This window comes from Aotus nancymaae, unplaced genomic scaffold, assembly GCF_030222135.1.
Source record: "Aotus nancymaae isolate 86718 unplaced genomic scaffold, 86718_ANA_hifiasm-v0.15.2.pri h1tg000059l, whole genome shotgun sequence".
NCBI classification, from domain to species: domain Eukaryota; kingdom Metazoa; phylum Chordata; class Mammalia; order Primates; family Aotidae; genus Aotus; species Aotus nancymaae.
Genome location: NW_026988473.1, coordinates 14,142,290 through 14,162,220, shown reverse-complemented (window position 1 = coordinate 14,162,220; position 19,931 = coordinate 14,142,290). Strand labels below are relative to the sequence as shown.

Here is a 19,931-nt window from a genome sequence, read left to right as displayed (position 1 = left end):
ATGCAGATTAAACATAATCGCTATCAAAATTCCAATGGCTTTTTTTGCAGAAATAGGTCAGTCAGTCCTCAAATTCATGCGGAATTGCAAGACACCCTTAACTGCTAATATCGAAAAAGAAAAATAAAACTGAAAGACTCACACTTCCCAATTTCAAAACAAACTACAAGGCAGCAATAATCAAAAGACTATAATATTGGCACAGAAACAGGCATATAGATCAATGGCAAAACCCCATCTCTACAAAAAATAGCCAGACATGGAGGCTTGGGCCTGTAGTCCCAGCTGCTTGGGAAGCCAAGGTGGGCGGATTGCTTGAGGTCAGGAGTTCGAGATCAACCTGGGAAAAATGGCAAAACCCGTCTCTACTACAAATACAAAAATTAGCTGGGCGTGTTGGCACACTCCTATAATCCTAGCTACTTGGGAAGCTGAGGCAGGAGAATTGTTTGAACTCAGGAAGCAGAGGTTGCAATGAGCTGAGATCTCACTACTGCACTCCGGCCTGGGCAACAGAGTGAGATTGTCTCAAAAGAAGACACAAAACAATAACAACAACAACAACAACAAAAACCTTTTGTTTTTCAAAAGCCACCAGAAAAAGAAAGGACATACCACAGACTGGGAGAAAATATTTGCAAATCATACATACTATTAAGGTCTTATACCTAGAATATGCATAGAACTCTTACAATTCAACAACAAAAAGTCACACAACCCAATTCAAGAATGGGCAAAGGAACTGATGAGATATTTTTCAAAAGAAAGTAAACAAATGGCTAGTGAGAATTTGAGAAAATGTTCAACATTAAGTCATTGGAGAAATGAAATGAAATTAAATGAAAATCAGCCAGGCACGGTGGCTCACGCCTGTAATCCCAGCACTCTGCGGGGGCTAAAGCAGGAGAATCACTTGAACCCAGGAGGCGGAGGATGCAGTGAGCCGAGACCGTGCCATTGCACTCCAGCCTAGGCAGCAGAGCAAGAATCCGTCTCCAAATAAAAAAAGAGAGAGAGAAATGAAAATCAAAATCACAATGATACCACTTCACACCTAATATAAAAAAATACTGGATTTAAAAAACCAAAAAACAGGGCAGACTCTGTCTCAAAAATAAAAAAGAAGAAATGAAAATCAATATCACAATGAGATACCACTTCACAACCAGTATAAAAAACACTGCAATTAAAAAACCCAAAAAACAGGCCAGGCATGGTGGCTCACGCCTATAATCCCAGCATTTTGGGAGGCCGAGGTTGGCGGATGACCTGAGGTCAGGCATTCGAGACCAGTCTGCCAACATGGTAAAATCCCATCTCTACTAAAAATACAAAAATTAGCTGGGCATGGTAGCAGGCACATGTAGTTCCAACTATTCGGGAGGCTAAGGCATGAGAATTACTTGAAGCCGGGAGGTGGAGTTTGCAGTGAGCTGAGATCATGCCATTACATTCCAGCCTGGGGGACAAAAGCTCCATCTCAAAACAGAAACAAAAACCCAAAAAGAAAACATAAAAATGAGAAACAAATGTATTGGTATATACCCAAAAGAACTCAAAACAGGTAATCAATACTTGTATATGAATGCTCATAGCAGCATTATTCTTAAAAGCCAAAAGGTAGAAACAATCCAAATGTCCATCAACTATTGAATGGTAAATTGTGGTATATACATATACATACAGTAGAATATTACTTAGCATACTGATACATGCTACACAGATGAACCTCAAGAACATTATGCTAAGTGAAAGAGGCCAGGCCCAAAAGGTCATGTACTGCATGACTCCATTTACATGAAGTATTCAGAATCGGTAAATCCAGACACAGCAGATTGGTGTGGTAGTTCCTAAGTGTTGGGAGGAGATAATGGAGAATGACTGCTTAATGGATACAGGGTATTTGTTCTTTTGGGGTGATAAAAATGTATTGTAACTAGACAGAGATGGTGGTTATATAATATTGTGAATGTACTAAAACTGAAAAAGGTTGATTTTTTTTTTTTTTTTTTTTTTTAATTTGAGACAGAGTCTTGCTCTGTTGCCCAGGTTGGAGTGCAGTGGTGTGATCCTGGCTCACTGCAACCTCTACCTCCTGGGTTCAAATGAATTCTCCTGCCTCAGCTTCCTGAGTAGCTGGGATTACAAACGTGCGCCACCAGGACCAGCTAATTTTTGTATTTTTAGTAGAGACAGGGTTTCACCATCTTGAAAAGGCTGGTCTCTAACTCCTGACCTCAAGTGATCCACCTGCCTCAGCCTCCCAAAGTGCTGGGATTACAAGCGTCAGCAAACGTGCCTGGCCTGAAAATGGTTAATTTTATGTTATGTGAATATAACTTCAATAAAATTTTTAAAAATAAATTTTTAAAAAGGGAGATTTATTATACCTTGTCTTTCTTTCCTTTTTTTGTCTTTTCAGGTGGTGGCATTTTGGGAGCTGGTGGTGGTGGTGGAGGAGGAGGAGGTGGAGGTGGTGGTGGTTCTATAATGGCAGTGGTAGGCACAGCACCTCGGGCCTGGACTGGCTGCAACGAGGGAGCAGTCACTCCAATTGGGACAGAACATTCTGCATAACTCATAATTGCAGGTGCTGCCGCTAATCCAAGGTAATTTGACTGCAGGCTCATTCCTCTGGCCTGATGACCCATTCCTGCTGCTGGATGGCTAACTGGTATTGTCTGATGTCCAATTCCTGTCGCCTGGTTTCCAATCCCTGCTGCCTGGAGACCTAACACAGAAAACATAAAATGATACTATAAAAAGGACATCATGACAAGAACAGATCCAATGAATCCAATATACCCTTATCTAAAAAATACGGCCATATTTGCTAGTAGCAAAATATATTAATTTTGAATACCTTGGCATTAAACTACCTAAACATCAAAATCATCAATATACATAAATGTACCAAAGACAATCTGGAAGGATACATGCTGAACATTTTGTGTTTTTAAGACAGGGTCCTGCTCTGTTGCCCAGACTGGATGGAGTGCAGCAGGGTGATCACAGCTCATTGCAGCCACAACCTCCAAGGCTCAAGTGATCCTCCCACCTCAGTCTCCCAAGTAGCTGGGACTACAGGCGTGAAATACCATGCCTGGCTAATTTTTGTATTTTTTGTAGACAGGCTTTTGTCGTATTGCCCAGGCTGGTCTCCAACTCCTGAGCTCAAGCAATCCACTGGCCTCAGCTTCCCAAAATGCTGAGATTATAGATGTGAGCCACTGTGCATGGCCAATTAAACTGTTAAAAGTGTTTTTTTTGGAAGTAACATAAATGCAAACAGTCTTTGCAAAGAACCTTAACATTTCTTTAATTTTTATAGCATCTAATGCTGGGGGAAAAAAGAAACAATACATTGAGGAAAAACCATGCTTTAATCACAATTACCTGTAGCTATAGCTGACTGGCTATAGAGAACTGGAGAACTGCCAATGGTAGCTGACCTCTGAACCACTGCAGTACTAATTTCTGTAGCTTTCCTCTTTATCCCTTTAGTGGAAGAAGAACTAGGGATGGTGGAATCCACTGAACTCTGAAACACAAAAATTTGTGATCAGTGGTTGAAGGCCCTGGTTAAACATACGCCACCCCCTCTCCTTTTTTGAGACAGGGTCTCGTTCTGTTGCACAAGCTGCAGTGGTGAGATCATGACTCACTGTAATCTCCTGGGTTTAAGCAATCCTCCTGCCTTGACCTCTCAAAAGCACTAGGACTACAGGCATGAGCCACCGTGCCCAGCCTTTAAAACATACACTTCTAAAATAAAATATGGTGTCAAGCATGCTCCATCCTCAAAATCATTCAGAATGCCAAAGGATATTACTCACCTGGGTAGTTACAACTGTGGTTTGTACTGAAGGTTTTAAAGGGGTATCCTCCTCTGTTCCTGGGGCAGGGGGCTCCTCACTTCCCTCATCCTCCATCTCTACCTCCTGGATCTCACCATCTTCCACAGGAGGAGGTGGTGGAGGAGGGGGTGGAGGTGATTCTGGAGGTGGAGGTGGGGGTGGTGGCATTTCCAAGGGTAATGGAGGTTGAAGCACAGGAACATTTGACTGAAGGAGGGTCCAGAATGGAGTAAATGGCATGAGTGATGAAGAAGAAACTTGACCAGAAAAGGGTTCTTTACAAAGAGAACCTATGAAAACAGATAACAATCAGGAAAAAAGCAAGACAAAAACTCCCTGGCTTATATTCATAGAAATATTCAGCTGGTCAGTAAGACAAACATCTATAGGAACCTAACACAATGTACAAAATAGTATAGAATGCGGCGTCAAGCAGCAGGGAGTGGCTCCTTCCTAAAAATAAAATGTGGCCCACAGGCATCTATTCTATACTGATGTAACTAAAATATTCAACAACTCGGTTCAGAAATGACATCCATGGAAATATAAATTGATGAACCTCACAGTTGGCACCTTCTCCAACTGTGTTATACCTGTCTTGTCCTTTGGGTCCATATTTATGGACCCAAATATTACATTGACTCAATGAGAAATGCAGTCATCTGAATCTGTAGTTTGAAGTTTTTTATCTTAAACACTCACAAGCTTCAACATATACAAATAAAAGGCAACAGTCTGGAGTCTTTATTTCAAAAGTGAAGGAGTGAGTGAATAATGTACACCTGCAATAATTATTCCACGTACTTTTTTTTTTTTTTTTGAGACGGAGTTTTGCTCTTGTTGTCCAGGCTGGAGTGCAATGGTGCAATCTCGGCTCACTGTAACCTCTGCCTCCCAGGTTCAGGCGATTCTCCTGCCTCAGCCTCCTGAGTAGCTGGGATTACAGGCTCGAGCCACCATGCCTGGCTAATTTTTGCATTTTTTAGTAGAAACAGGGTTTCACCATGTTGATCAGGCTGGTCTTGAACTCCTGACCTCAGGTGATCCACCTGCCCTGGTCTCCCAAAGTGCTGGGATTTATAGGCGAGAGCCACTGCATCCAGCCTCCAAGTACTTTATTTTTTAGTGAGCTAGATAAAGTGAGTGAAGATGACCCAAAGTATTCATTCAAAACTCAGAAAAATTCTACCCATTGTGTTTAATTTGGGTTACTAAGTTTTAAAAATCCATTTGCAAGGTGCCACTGTCAACTATATTATTCCTTCACACCTTTGCATATATTACATTAATTTGTGAAATCACAGAGACACAAGTTAGGTAGGGCAATTTTTACTTTTGTGATGATAAAAGAGAAATGTAGGAAGATAAATCTTCAAAGTAGGAAATTCAGATTTTTAAAACTGCAGAGGTTTTTAAATTGCTGTTGCTGAAGTCTACATTACAAAATTGTAGCTGAAAAGCTGCAGGGTCAGCTTTTCTCAAACTGCAAAAGCCACCATTTTTTACTGTCCTTTCTCTGCTGGGAAAAACTTCAAAGATTAGAGAAAATAGGATATACTTACTTGTAGCCTTCCCCAGCCCTCTTTATCGTCAATAGGGAAGTTTCACAATATATGGGACTATTAGATATATATCCCAGGAATGTTGAAGGGGATTTTTCTCCCTAAAATCATAGAATTTAGGAGTAGAAGAGACATGAGAAATCATCTATTTCAACTTCCTCAATTAAAGGTAATGAAACCCAGGCAGGAACTAACTTGCCCAAGATCATATCAATGTTAGTGGCCAGGCCAGAACCAGAGCTCGAGCTCAAGTCTGATTCCTCATCTAATACTTCCTGTTTTACTAAGATGTCCTAGTGAAATACCAGAAATCCAAGAGCTTTAGACATCTCAGTTAAAAAAAAAAAAAAATCTCACTTCACCTGGAGTAGATACCCAGAAGAAGTCACCTGTTAAATTTCATGGTCAAAAGTGGGAGATTAAATGAAGCTCAATAATGAAAGACGCTAGGGCAAGAAGGCCATTGACACTGCTTGGCTCAAAATACACAATGACACTCAACAAGGTAAAATAAAGCAACATGAGCCATTTGGGTCTTGCTCTGTTGCCCAGGCTGGAGTGTAGGTGGTGCAATCATAGCTCACTCTAACCTCAAACACCTGGCTCAAGCGATCTTCCTGCCTCCTGAATTGCTAGGACTACAGGTGTGTACCACACCTGGCTAATTTTTAATTTTTTTTTAAAAGAGTCTCACTATGTTGCCCAAGCTGGCCACAAATAGAGTACTTCTACTTTTTATGGAACAGATAGACAGTACATTGTGTAAAAGACTCTAACGACATCATTCACATTGTCTCCAATTATTTTAAGATAGCTGCTTACTGCTACTTTTGGAAATGGACATTGAAAACAATTCACCAGAAGCATAAATGCAGTTTTCTGGGTGACTGGGCTTAAATGGCTCATTAAACTTTTCTATTTGGCCATATTTAATATTAAATTATGCATTTACTTTTAGACAAAAGTCGAGTATGGCCAAATAGTCTACATTATATAATAGTACACAAGGACTACATCTGAACTAAGGTAATAAACACTGAGGATTATTAACTTAAAGTAGATAAATATAAGTTTTTCTCTATTTTTTTCTTTCTTTTTAAAGGCTAGTCAAGTGAAGCAGTGGGAATGGAGTAGGAACAAAGTCTGTAACTGGTTGTGATCAATTAGTTGTAAATACCACTGCACTCAGAGCAGCCAGATTTTGAATTATTGTTAGATTATCTATAAGCATAATGCAATACCAACATGTTTATGATGGTGACATGCAGCTATGCAGAGGAACCGAAGGAGACAGAGCAGATTCAAGGTTAATAGTGGTGTATGACCTCCAATATGACCTCCAACAGAGCTAATTAGAATTAAGTAAACTCTGTAAATATGAGATTATAAATTTGATAAATTTAGACTTGATTAATTTAGCCACAAACAAGGAGCATTTTTAGAATATGTGAATCTAGTGTTTTTTTTCCTCTTCTTTTTTTTTGAGATAGTCTCACTCTTGCGGCTGGAGTAGGGTGGCATGATCTCGGCTCACTGCAACCTCCACCTCCCGGGTTCAAGCAGTTTTCCTGCCTCAGCCTCGTGAGTAGCTGGGAGTACAGATGCACACCACCACGCCCGACTAATTTTTGTATTTTTAGTAAGAGATGGGGTTTCGTCATGTTGGCCGGGTTGGTCTCAAACTCCTGACCTCAAGGTGATCTGCGAGTCTTAGTCTCCCAAAGTGTTGGGATTACAGTTGTGAGCTACCATGCCCAGCCTCTGCTTTTATATTTCATAAGCATTTCAAATTCCCATATACAATATGTCTCCCTCAAACCTTGTTATAAGGTCAGCTCATTACCCATCTCACATGAAAATAAATAAAAATACCTCAATCTCCAACTAAACTTATTCAAAACATAAAAGCTATGTCATAGTATTGACAATTATCACCTTTGCCTTACACACAAAGACCATTAGAAAATTCTGGTTTGAATATACATGGATGTCATATTACAATGATGCTCCTCCTTGCTTTTAAATTTAACCTAGTTGGTATTTTTGCTGTTTAAAAGAATATTTAAGTCTGAAGTCCAAGGAGAGATTAAAATGGTATACAAAGTTTTTATTATGTGCTAAAAGATTTAAAAGTTACAAGCTTAAAACTGAGTATGTTACGAGGATACAAATTATTATTATTTTTTTTTTCAGATAGAGTCTCACTCTGTTGCCCAGGCTGGAGTGCAGAGTGCAATCTCAGTTCACTGCAATTTCTGCCTACTGGGTTCAAGTGATTCTCCTGCCTCAGCCTCTCAAATAGCTGGGATTACAGGCATCCGCCACCACGAGTAGCTAATTTTTGTATTTTTAGTAGAGATGGGGTGTCACCATGCTGGCTGGTCTCGAACTCTTGACCTCAAGTGATCTGCGCACCTTGGCCTCCCAAAGTGCTGGGATTAGAGGCGTGAACTACCATGCCTAGCCAAAATTCTTAATTTTTTAAGACTCCCATTTTTCCTTTCTCTGTTTGAGATAGGATCTCATCTCACTTTGTTGTTCAAACTAGAGTACAGCAGTGTAAATATAGTTTACTGCAGCTTCAACTTCTCAGGCTCAAGTGATCCTTCCTACCTCAGCCTTCCAAGTAACTAGGATCACATACTCATGCCACCAAGCCAGGCCAATGGTTTGTAAAGATGGGGTCTTACCATGTTGCCAAGGCTGGTTTTGGATTCCTAAGCTCAAGTGATCCTCCTGCCTCAAACTCCCAAAGTACGGTGACATGAGTCACCGCATCTGCCTAAGAACCTTGTTTCTCTGGGCATCTTTTCTCTTTTCCTTTTTTTTTTTTTTCTTTGAGAGTTTCGCTCTGCCGTCCAGGCTGGAGTGCAATGGTGCAATCTTGGCTCACTGCAACCTCCACCTCCCAGGTTCAAGCAATTCTTGTGCCTCAGCCTCCCAAGTAGCTGCAATTACAGGCACCCACCACTGCACCCAGCTAATTTTTGTACTTTTAGTAGAGATGAGGTTTCACCACGTTGCCCAGGCTGGCCTTGAACTCCTGACTACAGGTGATCCACCCGCCTCAGCCTCCCAAAGTACTGGGATTACAGGCACGAACCACCGCACTAGCCTAAGCATCTTATTTCTACGTATAGAAAGCCTTCTTGAACCTGAAAGGTGGTGGTTGCAATGAGCCAATATCATGCCACTGCACTCCAGCCTAGGCAATGAGAGTGAAACTCCATCTCAAAAAGAAGAAGGCCTTCTTTAATTTCTCCCTCAAAGAGAAATTATTGTTTATTACTTTGAATCAAGAGCTCAGTTTAGCAATTTAAAGCAAGAAATTATACAAATTGTTCCATAGAGATTAAAAAGAAAATGCAGTTAAATTTCACCTAAGTGACATAACCTCAACATAATAGATATGTTGGGTATCTTGAGCCCAATTCATCTTTAGAATCCACTCCATCTTTAGACATATAATGTTAAATTCAAACACTGAGACAATAAATAAGGATTTAGAAAAATAATTACAACTTTGAAATTTCCTTGGCTTCTCACTAATTTTGCACCTCTTCCCCTGCTTTATTTTTGAGACAGGGTCTTGCTGTCGCTCAGGCTGGAGTGCAGTGGTACAATCATGGCTTACTGCAGCCTCAAAATCTTGGTATCAAGCAATCCTCCCACCTCAGCCTCCCAAACAGCTGGGACTACAGGCATGAGCCACTAACTATGCCTGGTTAATTTCTTAAAACAATTTTCTGAAGAGACAGGACATTGCTGTGTTTTGTTTCATCTTCTTTAAAAGATAGCTGGTTTTAGCCACTATTGTGCTGACTGAGAGCAAATATCATGTAAACTCTCTTTATAGGCTTAGAACAGTGTTGATTATCGCTCTTAAATCTCACGGACCTTAGTATAATAATTGGATTTTACTTTGATCAAGTTTATAATATGATTCTAGAGCTTCTCAATAAAGAGAGGCTTAAGAATATAATCTGTTTTCTCAGTGGCTTTTTCCTACAGTACCACTAGTTTTGTTTTAATTAAATAGGAATGCCTCAAGAGCCACCTTTTGCCAGACAGTACCCACCACCATATGTGTCATAAAGGGAGAAAACAGCTTAATACTTATCTAAAATGTTCAGAGAACATTCAGAATTGATAACAGTAGAATTTTCAACTTTGGAACACATAAGAAAGGGACATTGACAGTGGTCAGGAGTGGAGCCACCTATCCAGAACCACTATTAAGCCTCTTCAGTTCATTAACTACTAAAAAGCAAACAAAAATAACCAATGTATTATTAGATACGTCTATGACTGCTACCAAAAGAGAGGAAAAATATTCAAAAGAAAATCTCTTCATAAAAAAGGGAAGCAAAATACCCTGTAACTTGAGAAAATGCACTTCTAAAATGTGAAGTAGAATAAAATCAGCCTTTCACTATGTTGTAAAATGATCACTGGGGTTGTACATGACCTGCTGATGATTCCTAGGTTATTTAAGAAGTTAACAAAATCAGCTGGCACACAACCAGTTTCATTTGGTACATTACCAGTGCTTTTCTACTATGATCAGGGAGCCAGGAGAGTATAAGCACCAATTCTGGTAAGTATTAGACAAAATAATTAAGCTCTTAACTCTGTTATTGACAAATTTCACTTTTTAAAATTTTCAAAGGTCTATTACTTTAGAAACTACTCATAGACTCCTGCCTTCATATGCCATCAGTTTAACAAATAGCTACCAATTTTTACGATTAAAAGGTGGAAATTTCTTTACACATTGGAAAATTTTTAAAAACTAAAAATTAAAAAGTTGGTTAATTATAGTCTTGAGTATGCTTCATTATTATATTTGTCATTCCAGGAAAGAGAGATTGAGAGGGGGTAAACTTCTTTAATGATGTTGCAATCAAGTCGAGGCTCTTCTGAAGAGCTTTCAGATCCTCAGAGGAACTTTTTTTTGAGAAGGAGTTTCACTTTTTTCTTCTTTTTTTTTTTTGAGATGGAATTTTGCTTTTTTCTTTTTTTTGAGATGGTGTTTTGATTTTTTCCTCTTTTTTTTTGAGATGGAGTTTCACTCTTGTTGCCCAGGCTGGAGAGCAATGGTGCAATCTCAGCTCACGACAACCTCCGCCTCCGACGTTCAAGCGATTCTCCTGCCTCAGCCTCTCGAGTAGCTGCGATTACAGGCATGCACCACAACGCCCTGCTAATTTTGTATTTTTAGTAGAGACGAGGTTTCTCCATGTTGGTCAGGTTGGTCTCAAACTCCCAACCTCACAGGTGATCCGCCTACCTCTACTTCCCAAAGTGCTGGGATTACAAATTACAGGCATGAGCCACTGCGCCCAGCCGAAAGCCTATCTTTTAAAAAAATGTATGTAACAAAATTAAATTCTTCTCAGAGAACCTTAAAAATGGAATGAGCCATCCTATTTCCAATTGTTTTAGCCTAGAAGATTGCTGGTTATTTTTTAATGATCAACTATTTTGCTTTTCTTAAGTACTAATGGTATTTCTTCATATCATTTTGATTCGTACCAACCACACTTTTTGTAAGATTAGCGGAGGTGAGAAATGAGGTTGCAGTATGAATAGACTGTGTTTTACAGAAATGTAGAACAAATCTCAGCATGCCACAGATATTGACAGTTCAACTATCTAGTTCCTTAGCACTAATTAGCATTCCTGTTTTTGGAGACCCACAGCTTAGTCAGTGGCACGATAGAATGGTTATAAAACAATCTTTTAAAATCAAAATCTACTGGCTTATCTTTTCATTTTTGGGCATAGTTTTATACATGATAACACTAAGTATGCTGATTTCCAACCATAATAACTCATGCATTCCTTGTTTTAGTTCAAACCACTATTTCTCAATCGGAAACTTACATTATTATGATATAAAATCTTCTCTTTTAATGCTATAAATTAGTAAGTTTTTTCTCTAAAGTCATTTCTGCCCAATTAGTACAAGGTAAATTATCCCACCTGTGGAATTTTCAGAGGATTCTGTAGAATTTGATTCAGTGCCAGTTTTGTCTTTCAATGTCTGTTTCGCAAGAGTTTCGTCTCTACTTTCTTGTGCTTGGCTTTCATCTTCTTCCTCTTCACCATCTGGAAACTCCCACTGAGACTCGCCCGATTGTTCGTTTACATAGAAATACCGTCTATGATCCCTAAATTACAAGAAAGAAAACACATGTTTTAAAACCCATTCTCCTACAAAGACACTTCCATTCGGTCCTATCCCAGGACAGCAGTCTGCTCTCACAGGGACGAACCTCTTAACGGACTGCTATTCACAAAGGCAACAAAGAGCTTTGACAATTGAGACTGGAGAACCAAGGATAATTCAAAGCTATTTGCACTGCCAGCAACTCTGTGAATACAGCCCTGAACCCTCTCACTCCAACAGATGAGACTTAGAAACATTTTTCTTTTTTTTTTTGTTTTTTTGCCAATGCATAACAGGGCTTCAAGTTTCACTAATGAAGGGACTCAATCTCCTAGAACACTAATTTCCCTTCCAAAGAAGAGAACAACGAAGTTTGTGAAAGGTGACTCTTCCCCTCTTGGACCGTGGAATTCACATTTCATATTCTTGATATCAAACACAGTGAAAGCTAAAGAGAGGGAGAGGATCTGGGAGCTGAAAAATAAAAGAGCAAAGATTTCAAATAACGAAAAAAAAATCAAGAAAAGCCAAATATATAAAGAAATGTTTTCATCTGACCTGCTGGCAGAGGATAGTAATCTTGTTCTTCATTCACATCTTCAGCCACGAAGTTTTCCTTAACTTCACCGATGTTAATCAGGAGTAGTTGCTTCCAGAGGTCCTGTAAAGCGCACAGAGCTCTCGCATGCGCTTAACCCCCAAGCCCGCCCTACTCCGTGCAACACTCTGGAGAGTAAAAACCAGCTTTGTCCGTATCTTGGGAAAAAATCCGTTACATGGAACACTTTAAACATTGCTTTTGTTTCTCCAGTGTGGCTGGCCAAACTTTGTGCTTGCGGTGCTTTGCCTGCCCAGCACCGCTAACTGCAGCTGCTCTCAGTCTCCAGACAGGCTGTCATGTCGTCAGATGGTGGTGATCACAAATCATGTCTGAGATGTCAAAGGTGAAAGGTGAAAAGGGGAGAAGAGTGCGTACCTGTCCCAGTGGCAGGACCAGCCTTTAGGAGTGGCGTTTATTTCATACTGTTTTAGTTGTTCTGCTGCATCCTGAAGTTTTCGTTTAAGGTAGTTTCCATTAAGAGCCCCTTCCCGCCAGTCTGCAATTCGAGTCTGGAATAAACAGAGAAGTAAGTTAAAAACTTATTATATGTTGGGAGACACAGGCAAAGGGAACACAAGCCTTTTGCTCCAAGACTTTCTCCCTATGCTCTGGCAGAAGAGTAGACCAGAGAGGAAAAGAAAGTCCATCTTTAAGTACACAGCAGATTTCTGAAAAACGAAATTGGGCTCCAGTATATTTTTACACTACCAACTCTCCAGTATGTGTGAAAATGAGCAGTAGTAGTTTTGTCTTCCATTTTGGACTTATTAAGACTGGTTTCCCCAGTAGGTTTTTTTTTTTTTTTTGAGATGGAGTTTGGCTCTGTCATCCAGGCTGCAGTACAGTGGAGCAATCTCAGCTTACTGCAACATTTGCCTCCCGGGTTCAAGCAATTCTCCTGCCTCAGCTGCCCAAGTAGCTGAGACAACAGGTATGCACCACCATGCCCAAATAATTTTGTATTTTTTTTTTAATTGCACCTACTACTGAGTTGATTTTTTTAAAATTAATTTTGCATTTTTAGTAGAGATCAGGCTTCACCATATTAGCTAGGCTGGTCTCAAACTCCTGACCTCAGGTGATCCACCTGCCTCAGCCTCCCAAAGTGCTGGGATTATAGGTGTGAGGCACTGTGCCCAGCCGTGGGTTCAGCCTTTTTTCTTTAAGAGATGGAGTTTCACTCGTTGCCCAGGCTGGAGTGCAATGGCGCAATCTTGGCTCACTGCAACCTCTGCCTCTCAGGTTCAAGCGATTCTCCTGCCTCAGCTTCCCGAGTAGCCAAGTAGCTGGAATTACAGGTGACCACCACAACGCTGGCTAATTTTCTGTATTTTAAGTAGAGATGGGGTTTCACCACCATGGTGGCCAGCCTAGTTGCAAACTCAACTCCTAACCTCAGGTGATCCACCCACCTCAGCTTCCCAAAGTGCTGGGACTACAGGCATGAGCCACTGTGCCCAGCCAAGGGTTCAGTTCTTAAGGAAATCAGCCAGCTTCCTACAGGAGCTCCTTACCTCATCCTGCCCTGCCATTTTGTAAAGTATGCAGGTTACAAACAGGACTCAACTTTTCTTTTTAAACAGACTGATCATGCTTTAACAATTACAAAGTACCTTCAATATTACATGGTCTCATCTGACCATCAGAATATAATTTTGATTTGTGAGAAAAAAAGCTATTATTTCCTGGATTATTGGCTCAATTATGCTTCAAGGTTAAAAATTTAAATTTAGGTTTAAAATGTAAGACAGAGTCATAACACATATGGCATTTAATTCACACACTTACTGTTTATACCAAAAAAGGCTAACTTACCTCAGTCTGTAAGAGCAGCACATGAAAGTTGGAGATGGATTGTCTATTAATGCCTAGGAATTCAAATTTACTTGTCAGGGTATTTGCCAGTTCTCCAATCTGAAACTACAATGTAGAAAAGAAAAAAAGTGAAACCAGAATCCATAATATTTTCTGTATTATATACAATCCTTCATTAACACAGACATCAGAAATATGGGCCTGCCTATAAACAGCCTTCCCCCAACAGCTGTATTTAGTTATCCAGAATATAAAATTCTAATTTATAGTAACATAATAAACATAACAAAGTGACAAATAATGACAGAAGGTCCACAGGAATCAAATGCATATCTACATAATCATAATGCATTTTTTTATTATTTAAAATAATTTTTTTTTTAGATGAAGGTGCTGCTATTGCCCAGGATGCTCCTGAACTCCTGGTCTCAAGCCATCCTCCCGCATCAGTCTTCTAAAGTGCTGAGATTACAGATGTGAGCCACTGTGCCCAGCCCATCATAATGCATTCTAATACAACATGGAATTCAACAGTTCCAAATGGATCCCAATTTCGAAAAGCTAAACTCAAAGAGTAGAATTAGAATGGTGGTTGCCAGGGGCTGGAAAGAGGGGGATACGGGGAGATACTGGTCAAAGAATACAAGCTTTCAGTTATAAAATAAATTGTGGGGCCAGGAGTGGTGGCTCACACCTGTAATCCCAGCACTTTGGGAAGCTGATGCAGGAAAGTATGAAGTCAAGAGATGAAAACCATCTTGGCTAACATGGTGAAACCCCATCTTTACTGAAAATACAAAAATTAGCTGGGCATGGTGGCAAGCGCCTGTAGTCCCAGCTATTCGGGAGGCTGAGGCAGAATTGCTTGAACCCGGGAGGCAGAGGTTGCAGAGAGCCAAGGTCATGCTACTGCACTCCACTGCACTCTTGCCTGGAGAAAAAGCAAGACTCTGTCTCAAAAAAATAAATAAAATAAAATAAAATAAATTTGGGGAATCTAAAATACAGCATGGTGACTACAGTTAGCAATACTGTATTGTATACTTGAAATTTGTTAAGAGCATAGATTTTAAGTGTTATCCCCATATACACACACAAGACAACTCTGCAAGGTAAGGTGACATGTAAGTTAATTTACCTGGTCTGTGATAATCATATCATAATATATACATATAACAAATTATCACATAGTACATGGAAGATATTTATGTAGTCAATTACAGCTCAACAAAGCTGCAAAAAATAGATCCTGAATGATATAAATACCAGTATTGTCAAACTGCCATTTATCCATTAATTGCTTATATTAGCCACCTGCTGAAGGCTGAAACAAAATTAATTATCCCAGTCCCTTCTATTTGGTTGTTCCCAACAAGTAACTGGATACTCTTTCAAGTCAAAAGAATACGTTAAGTGGTTCTCCCAACAGACCACCCTTAAATAGCCAATACTTATTTGACCCAACTCTCCCATGAGATTAGGTTAGAAATGCAATTCGGATCTAGGCCCGGTGGCTCATGCCTGTAATCCTAGCACTTTGGGAGGCCGAGGCGGGAGGATCACGAGGTCAGGAGTTCGAGACCAGCCTGGCCAAAGTGAGGAAACCCCATCTCTGAAAGAAAAAAAAAAAAGCAATTCAATCTAAATTTGCCTTTGTGTAAAGGCAAGTATGTCACACAGGAATTAAATCTGTGACTTTTCTCCAAAACTAGAGAAGCCTATAAGCTACTGCTTCTCAAAGAGAGGCTTAATTTGAAGAAAGCATTTAAGCATTTAGAATTTTAAATAATTTCTCAGCATCAAGTCAGCCTTATAAGTCATTATTTCAGACTTAAACATGATCTTTTCACCTAACTAAGTAAACAATTTAGGTTTGGAAACAGTAAAGATTACTTTTACTACTTGCTAACACAAAGCAGTTTAATGACTGGCATTAAAAAAAAAATTGATGTGCCAGGCATGGTGGCTTATACCTTTAATCCCAGTACTGTGGGAGGCTGAGCTGGGTGGGTTACCTGAGGTCAGGAGTTCAAGACCAGCCTAACCAACATGATGAAACTCTGTCTCTACTAAAAACACAAAAAATAAGCCAGGCGTGGTGGCACACACCTGTAATCCCAGGTACCTGGGAGGCTGAGGAAGAAGAATTGCTTAAACCTGGGAGGTGGAGGTTGCAATGAGCCAAGACTGCACCACTGCACTCTGGCCTGGGCAACAGAGTGAGACTTCACCTAAAAAAATATATATAAACTTAAACAAAATTGTAAAGTTGCATTAAGTAATATACATACTTTCAAATCCTGTTCTTCTTCTACTTTTGGTGTTGTCTGTACTTTTATTTTCTCTGGAGATTCTTCTACTTCCACCTCTTTATCTGAATTCTCATCTATTTTTTCTGAATTTTCAGCACCAATTACTGTAAAAGAAAACATGGGAAATTAAACTGAAGTACCAATACTTAAAGAGCACTATATTTATCTTACCCCATAGCAGATACCTGCAAAAGATTATTAGTTCTTTTCCTCTCACCTGTTTTATTTACTTGTTAAAACCCTTGTAGCTAATCAGCCTACTGCCTTTATAAGCAACAAATCCAGGGCCAGGCGTGGTGCCTCATGCCTGTAATCCCAGCACTTTGGGAGGCCGAGGTGGGCGGTTCATGAGGTCAAGAGATCGGGACTGTCCTGGCCAACACAGTGAAACCCCATCTCTACTAAAATTACAAAAAATTAGTTGGGCATGGTGGCACACGCCTGTAGTCCCCGGCAGGAGAATCGCTTGAACCTGGGAGGTGAAGGTTGCAGTAAGACAAGATCGTGCCACTGCACTCCAGCCTGGGCAACAGTGTGAAACTGTCTCAAAACAAACAAACAAACAATCCTTTATAATCAACTTTCTTAAAATACATCTATAAATAAAATTTATTCTATCAAATTAATGTGTAGTTTCTGCTTTCCCTTTCTCCGTAAGATCTTTTCCAACCTTCTCTTTCAGAATACCACTGCTTCAATTACTTATAATAGCCAGACAGCAAGCCTGAGACATGTGACAATTCTTTAACATAGGTAAGGTGCTCAAAATCAGAGCATCATTATTATCATTATTATTTTTTAGAGACAGTCCCATTCTGTTGACCAGACTGGACTGCAGTGTCATGATATAGGCTCACTATAATCTCAATCTCCTACCCTCAAGGGATCCTTCCACCTCAGCCTCCCAAGTAGTAGAGACAAAGTCTCTCAGTGTTGCCAAGGTTGGTCTGGAACTCTTGGGCTCAAGTAATCCTCCTGCCTCAGCCTACCAAAATGCTGGGATTAAAGGTGTGAGCCAATGTATCTGGCCTAAAACTTTATATTAAGTCCTTAACCTTATAATATAATAGCCTGGATCTCCATTTATCTGATCATTAATATTCTCTCTTTATTATCAAATTGTCTGCACTAAAATCTTTTCATTAATCCCATTTATTAATTTTGAATGCCAATGTATATTCAAAGTCTTCTATCTGGTGATAGGAACAAGAATTTAACAATTTTAAGGATGGCTAGAGTTTAATACTAGAATGTTTTGGAGGGTAAGTAAGCAGGATCTGTTAAGTTAGAATGTACATACCCCTTTAAGCTAGCAATTTAACACTAGGAATCTTTACTGCTGTGAAACTAAGATGTGCATAATAAAATATATTCAACATGATGTTTACAAGTATTATTTATTGTGAAACAAAATGCATATAACAAAGAATAAAACCAGCTCAGTGAGGTGGCGCAAGCCTATGATTCCAGTACTTTGGGAGGGTGAGGCAGGAGCATTACTTGAGCCCAGGAATTCAAAGTTGCTTTATGATTATGTCAACTGCATTCCAGCCTGGGTGACAGTAAATTTCTTTCTCTTAAAAAAAAAAATTCAAGTAAATAGGCCAGTCACAGTGGCTCACGCCTGCAATCCCAGCACTTGTGGGAAGCAGAGATGGGCTGATCACCCGAGCTCAGGAGTTTGAGACCAGCCTGGCCAACATGGTGAAATCCTCCGTCTCTACTAAAAATACAAAAATTAGCTGGGCATGGTGGCGTATGCCTGTAATCTCAGCTACTTGGGAGGCTGACACAGGAGAATCCCTTGAACTTGGGAGGTGGAGATTGCAGTGAGCCAAGATCGTGCCACTGCAGTCTAGCTTGGGTGACAGAGTGAGACCCAGTCTCAAAAAAAAAAAAAATCAAGTAAATATAACACGGCGTATTAGAACATCAAAACACTGACCAGCCTGGCCAACATAGTGAAACCCTGTCTCAACTAAAAATGGCTTGTGCCTGTAGTCCCAGCTACTTGAGAGGCTGAGGCAGGAGAATCACCTGAACCCAGGAGACAGCAGTTGCAGTGAACCAAGATCACAGCAATCCAGCCTGGGCAACAGAGCAAGACTCCATCTCAAAACAAAACAAAAAAGAATATCAAAATATTAAACCACTACCCTCATGGTGTCAGTCATTATGTTCCTTTAGCTTCCTCATGGATAGCTCTTTAAGCACAATATAGATATATTCTTATATATATTTTTCCCCAGGACAGTCTCACTGTCACCCAGGCTGAAGTGCAGTGGCACGAACTCTGCTCACTGCAGCTTCCATCTCCTGGGTTCAAATGATTCTCCTGCCTCAGCCTCCCATGTAGCTGGGATTACAGGTGAGGACCACCATGCCCAGATAATTTTGTATTTTTAGTAGCAACAGGGTTTCACCATGTTGGCCAGGATGGTCTCAAAATCCTGACCTCAAAGTGATCTGCCTGCCTTGGCCTCCCAAAGTGCTGGGATTACAGAGGTGAGTCACCGCACCCAGCCAAAGCACAGTATTTTTGCTTATTTCTGCATTTATATACATAGAATATTAATATATGCATTTTTTCATGGCTTTTTTTGTTCAACATAACTGTTTTCCTTTCCTTTTTTTTTTTGTGATACGGAGTCTCACTATATTGCTGAAGCTGGAGTGCGGTGAGCCATCTCAGCTCACCACAATCTCTGACTCCCCAGTTCAAGCATTCTCCTGCCTCAGCCTCCCACCTTGGATTATAGGCATGCACTACCACACCCAGCTCATTTTGTAGTTTTGGTAGAGACAGGGTTTCATCATGTTAACCAGCCTGGTCTTGAACTCCGGACCTAGGGTGATCCACCCGCCTTGGCATCCCAAAGTGCTGGGATTACAGGTATGAGCCACTGTGCCCAGTCTGTTTTTTTCTTTTTCTTTTGAAGCAAGGTATTGCTGGATCACCTATGATGGAGTGTATTGATGTAATCATAGCTCACTGCTGCCTCAAACTTTTCAGGGACAGGGTCTTGCTACATTGTACAAGCTGGTCTTGATACCTGGCCTCCAAACAATCCTCCTGCTTTGCCCTCCCAAAGTAAATATTATTTTTCTATGATTAAAGCACACTGATACACATAATTATGGAACGCTAATTTTTTTTTTTTTTTTAAAGATGTGGTTTCACCATGATGGCCAGGTTGGTTTTGAACTCCTGACCTCAGGTGATCCACCCACCTAGGCCTCCCAAAGTGCTAGGATTACAGGCGTGAGCCACCACACCCGGCCTTTTTTTTTTTTTTGAGATGGAGTTTTTCACTCTTGTTGCCCAGGCTTGTTGCAATGGTACGGATTTCGGCTCACTGCAACCTCCACTTCCCAGGTTCAAGCAATTTTCCTGCCTCAGCCTCCTGAGTAGCTGGGACTACTGGCATGCACCACCACACCAGACTAAATTTTTTCATTTTTAGTAGAGATAGGGTTTCCCCATATTGGAAAGGCTAGTCTCAAACTCCCGACCTCAGGTGATCCACCTGTCTTGGCCTCCCAAAGTGCTGGGATTACAGGCATGAGCCACTGTGCCTGGTGGGAACATTCATTTTGTCACTGTTGCTTAGT

At 40.3% G+C, this 19,931-nt stretch overlaps 1 protein-coding gene across 2 annotated transcripts in view; it reads right to left on the bottom strand.

Moving 5' to 3' along the window:
* Positions 1-19,931, bottom strand: part of FNBP4 (formin binding protein 4) — a 54,189-nt gene that overhangs the window by 10,977 nt on the left and 23,281 nt on the right. For both annotated transcript variants that reach the window (XM_012452584.3, XM_012452585.3), the window contains exons 9-15: positions 16,299-16,423; positions 14,008-14,112; positions 12,568-12,701; positions 11,405-11,592; positions 3,837-4,147; positions 3,397-3,541; positions 2,391-2,731 (exon numbers count right to left, since the gene is read on the bottom strand). In XM_012452584.3, the coding sequence (XP_012308007.2) occupies positions 2,391-2,731; positions 3,397-3,541; positions 3,837-4,147; positions 11,405-11,592; positions 12,568-12,701; positions 14,008-14,112; positions 16,299-16,423 (1,349 nt within the window). The remainder of the gene's footprint in view (positions 1-2,390; positions 2,732-3,396; positions 3,542-3,836; positions 4,148-11,404; positions 11,593-12,567; positions 12,702-14,007; positions 14,113-16,298; positions 16,424-19,931) is intronic.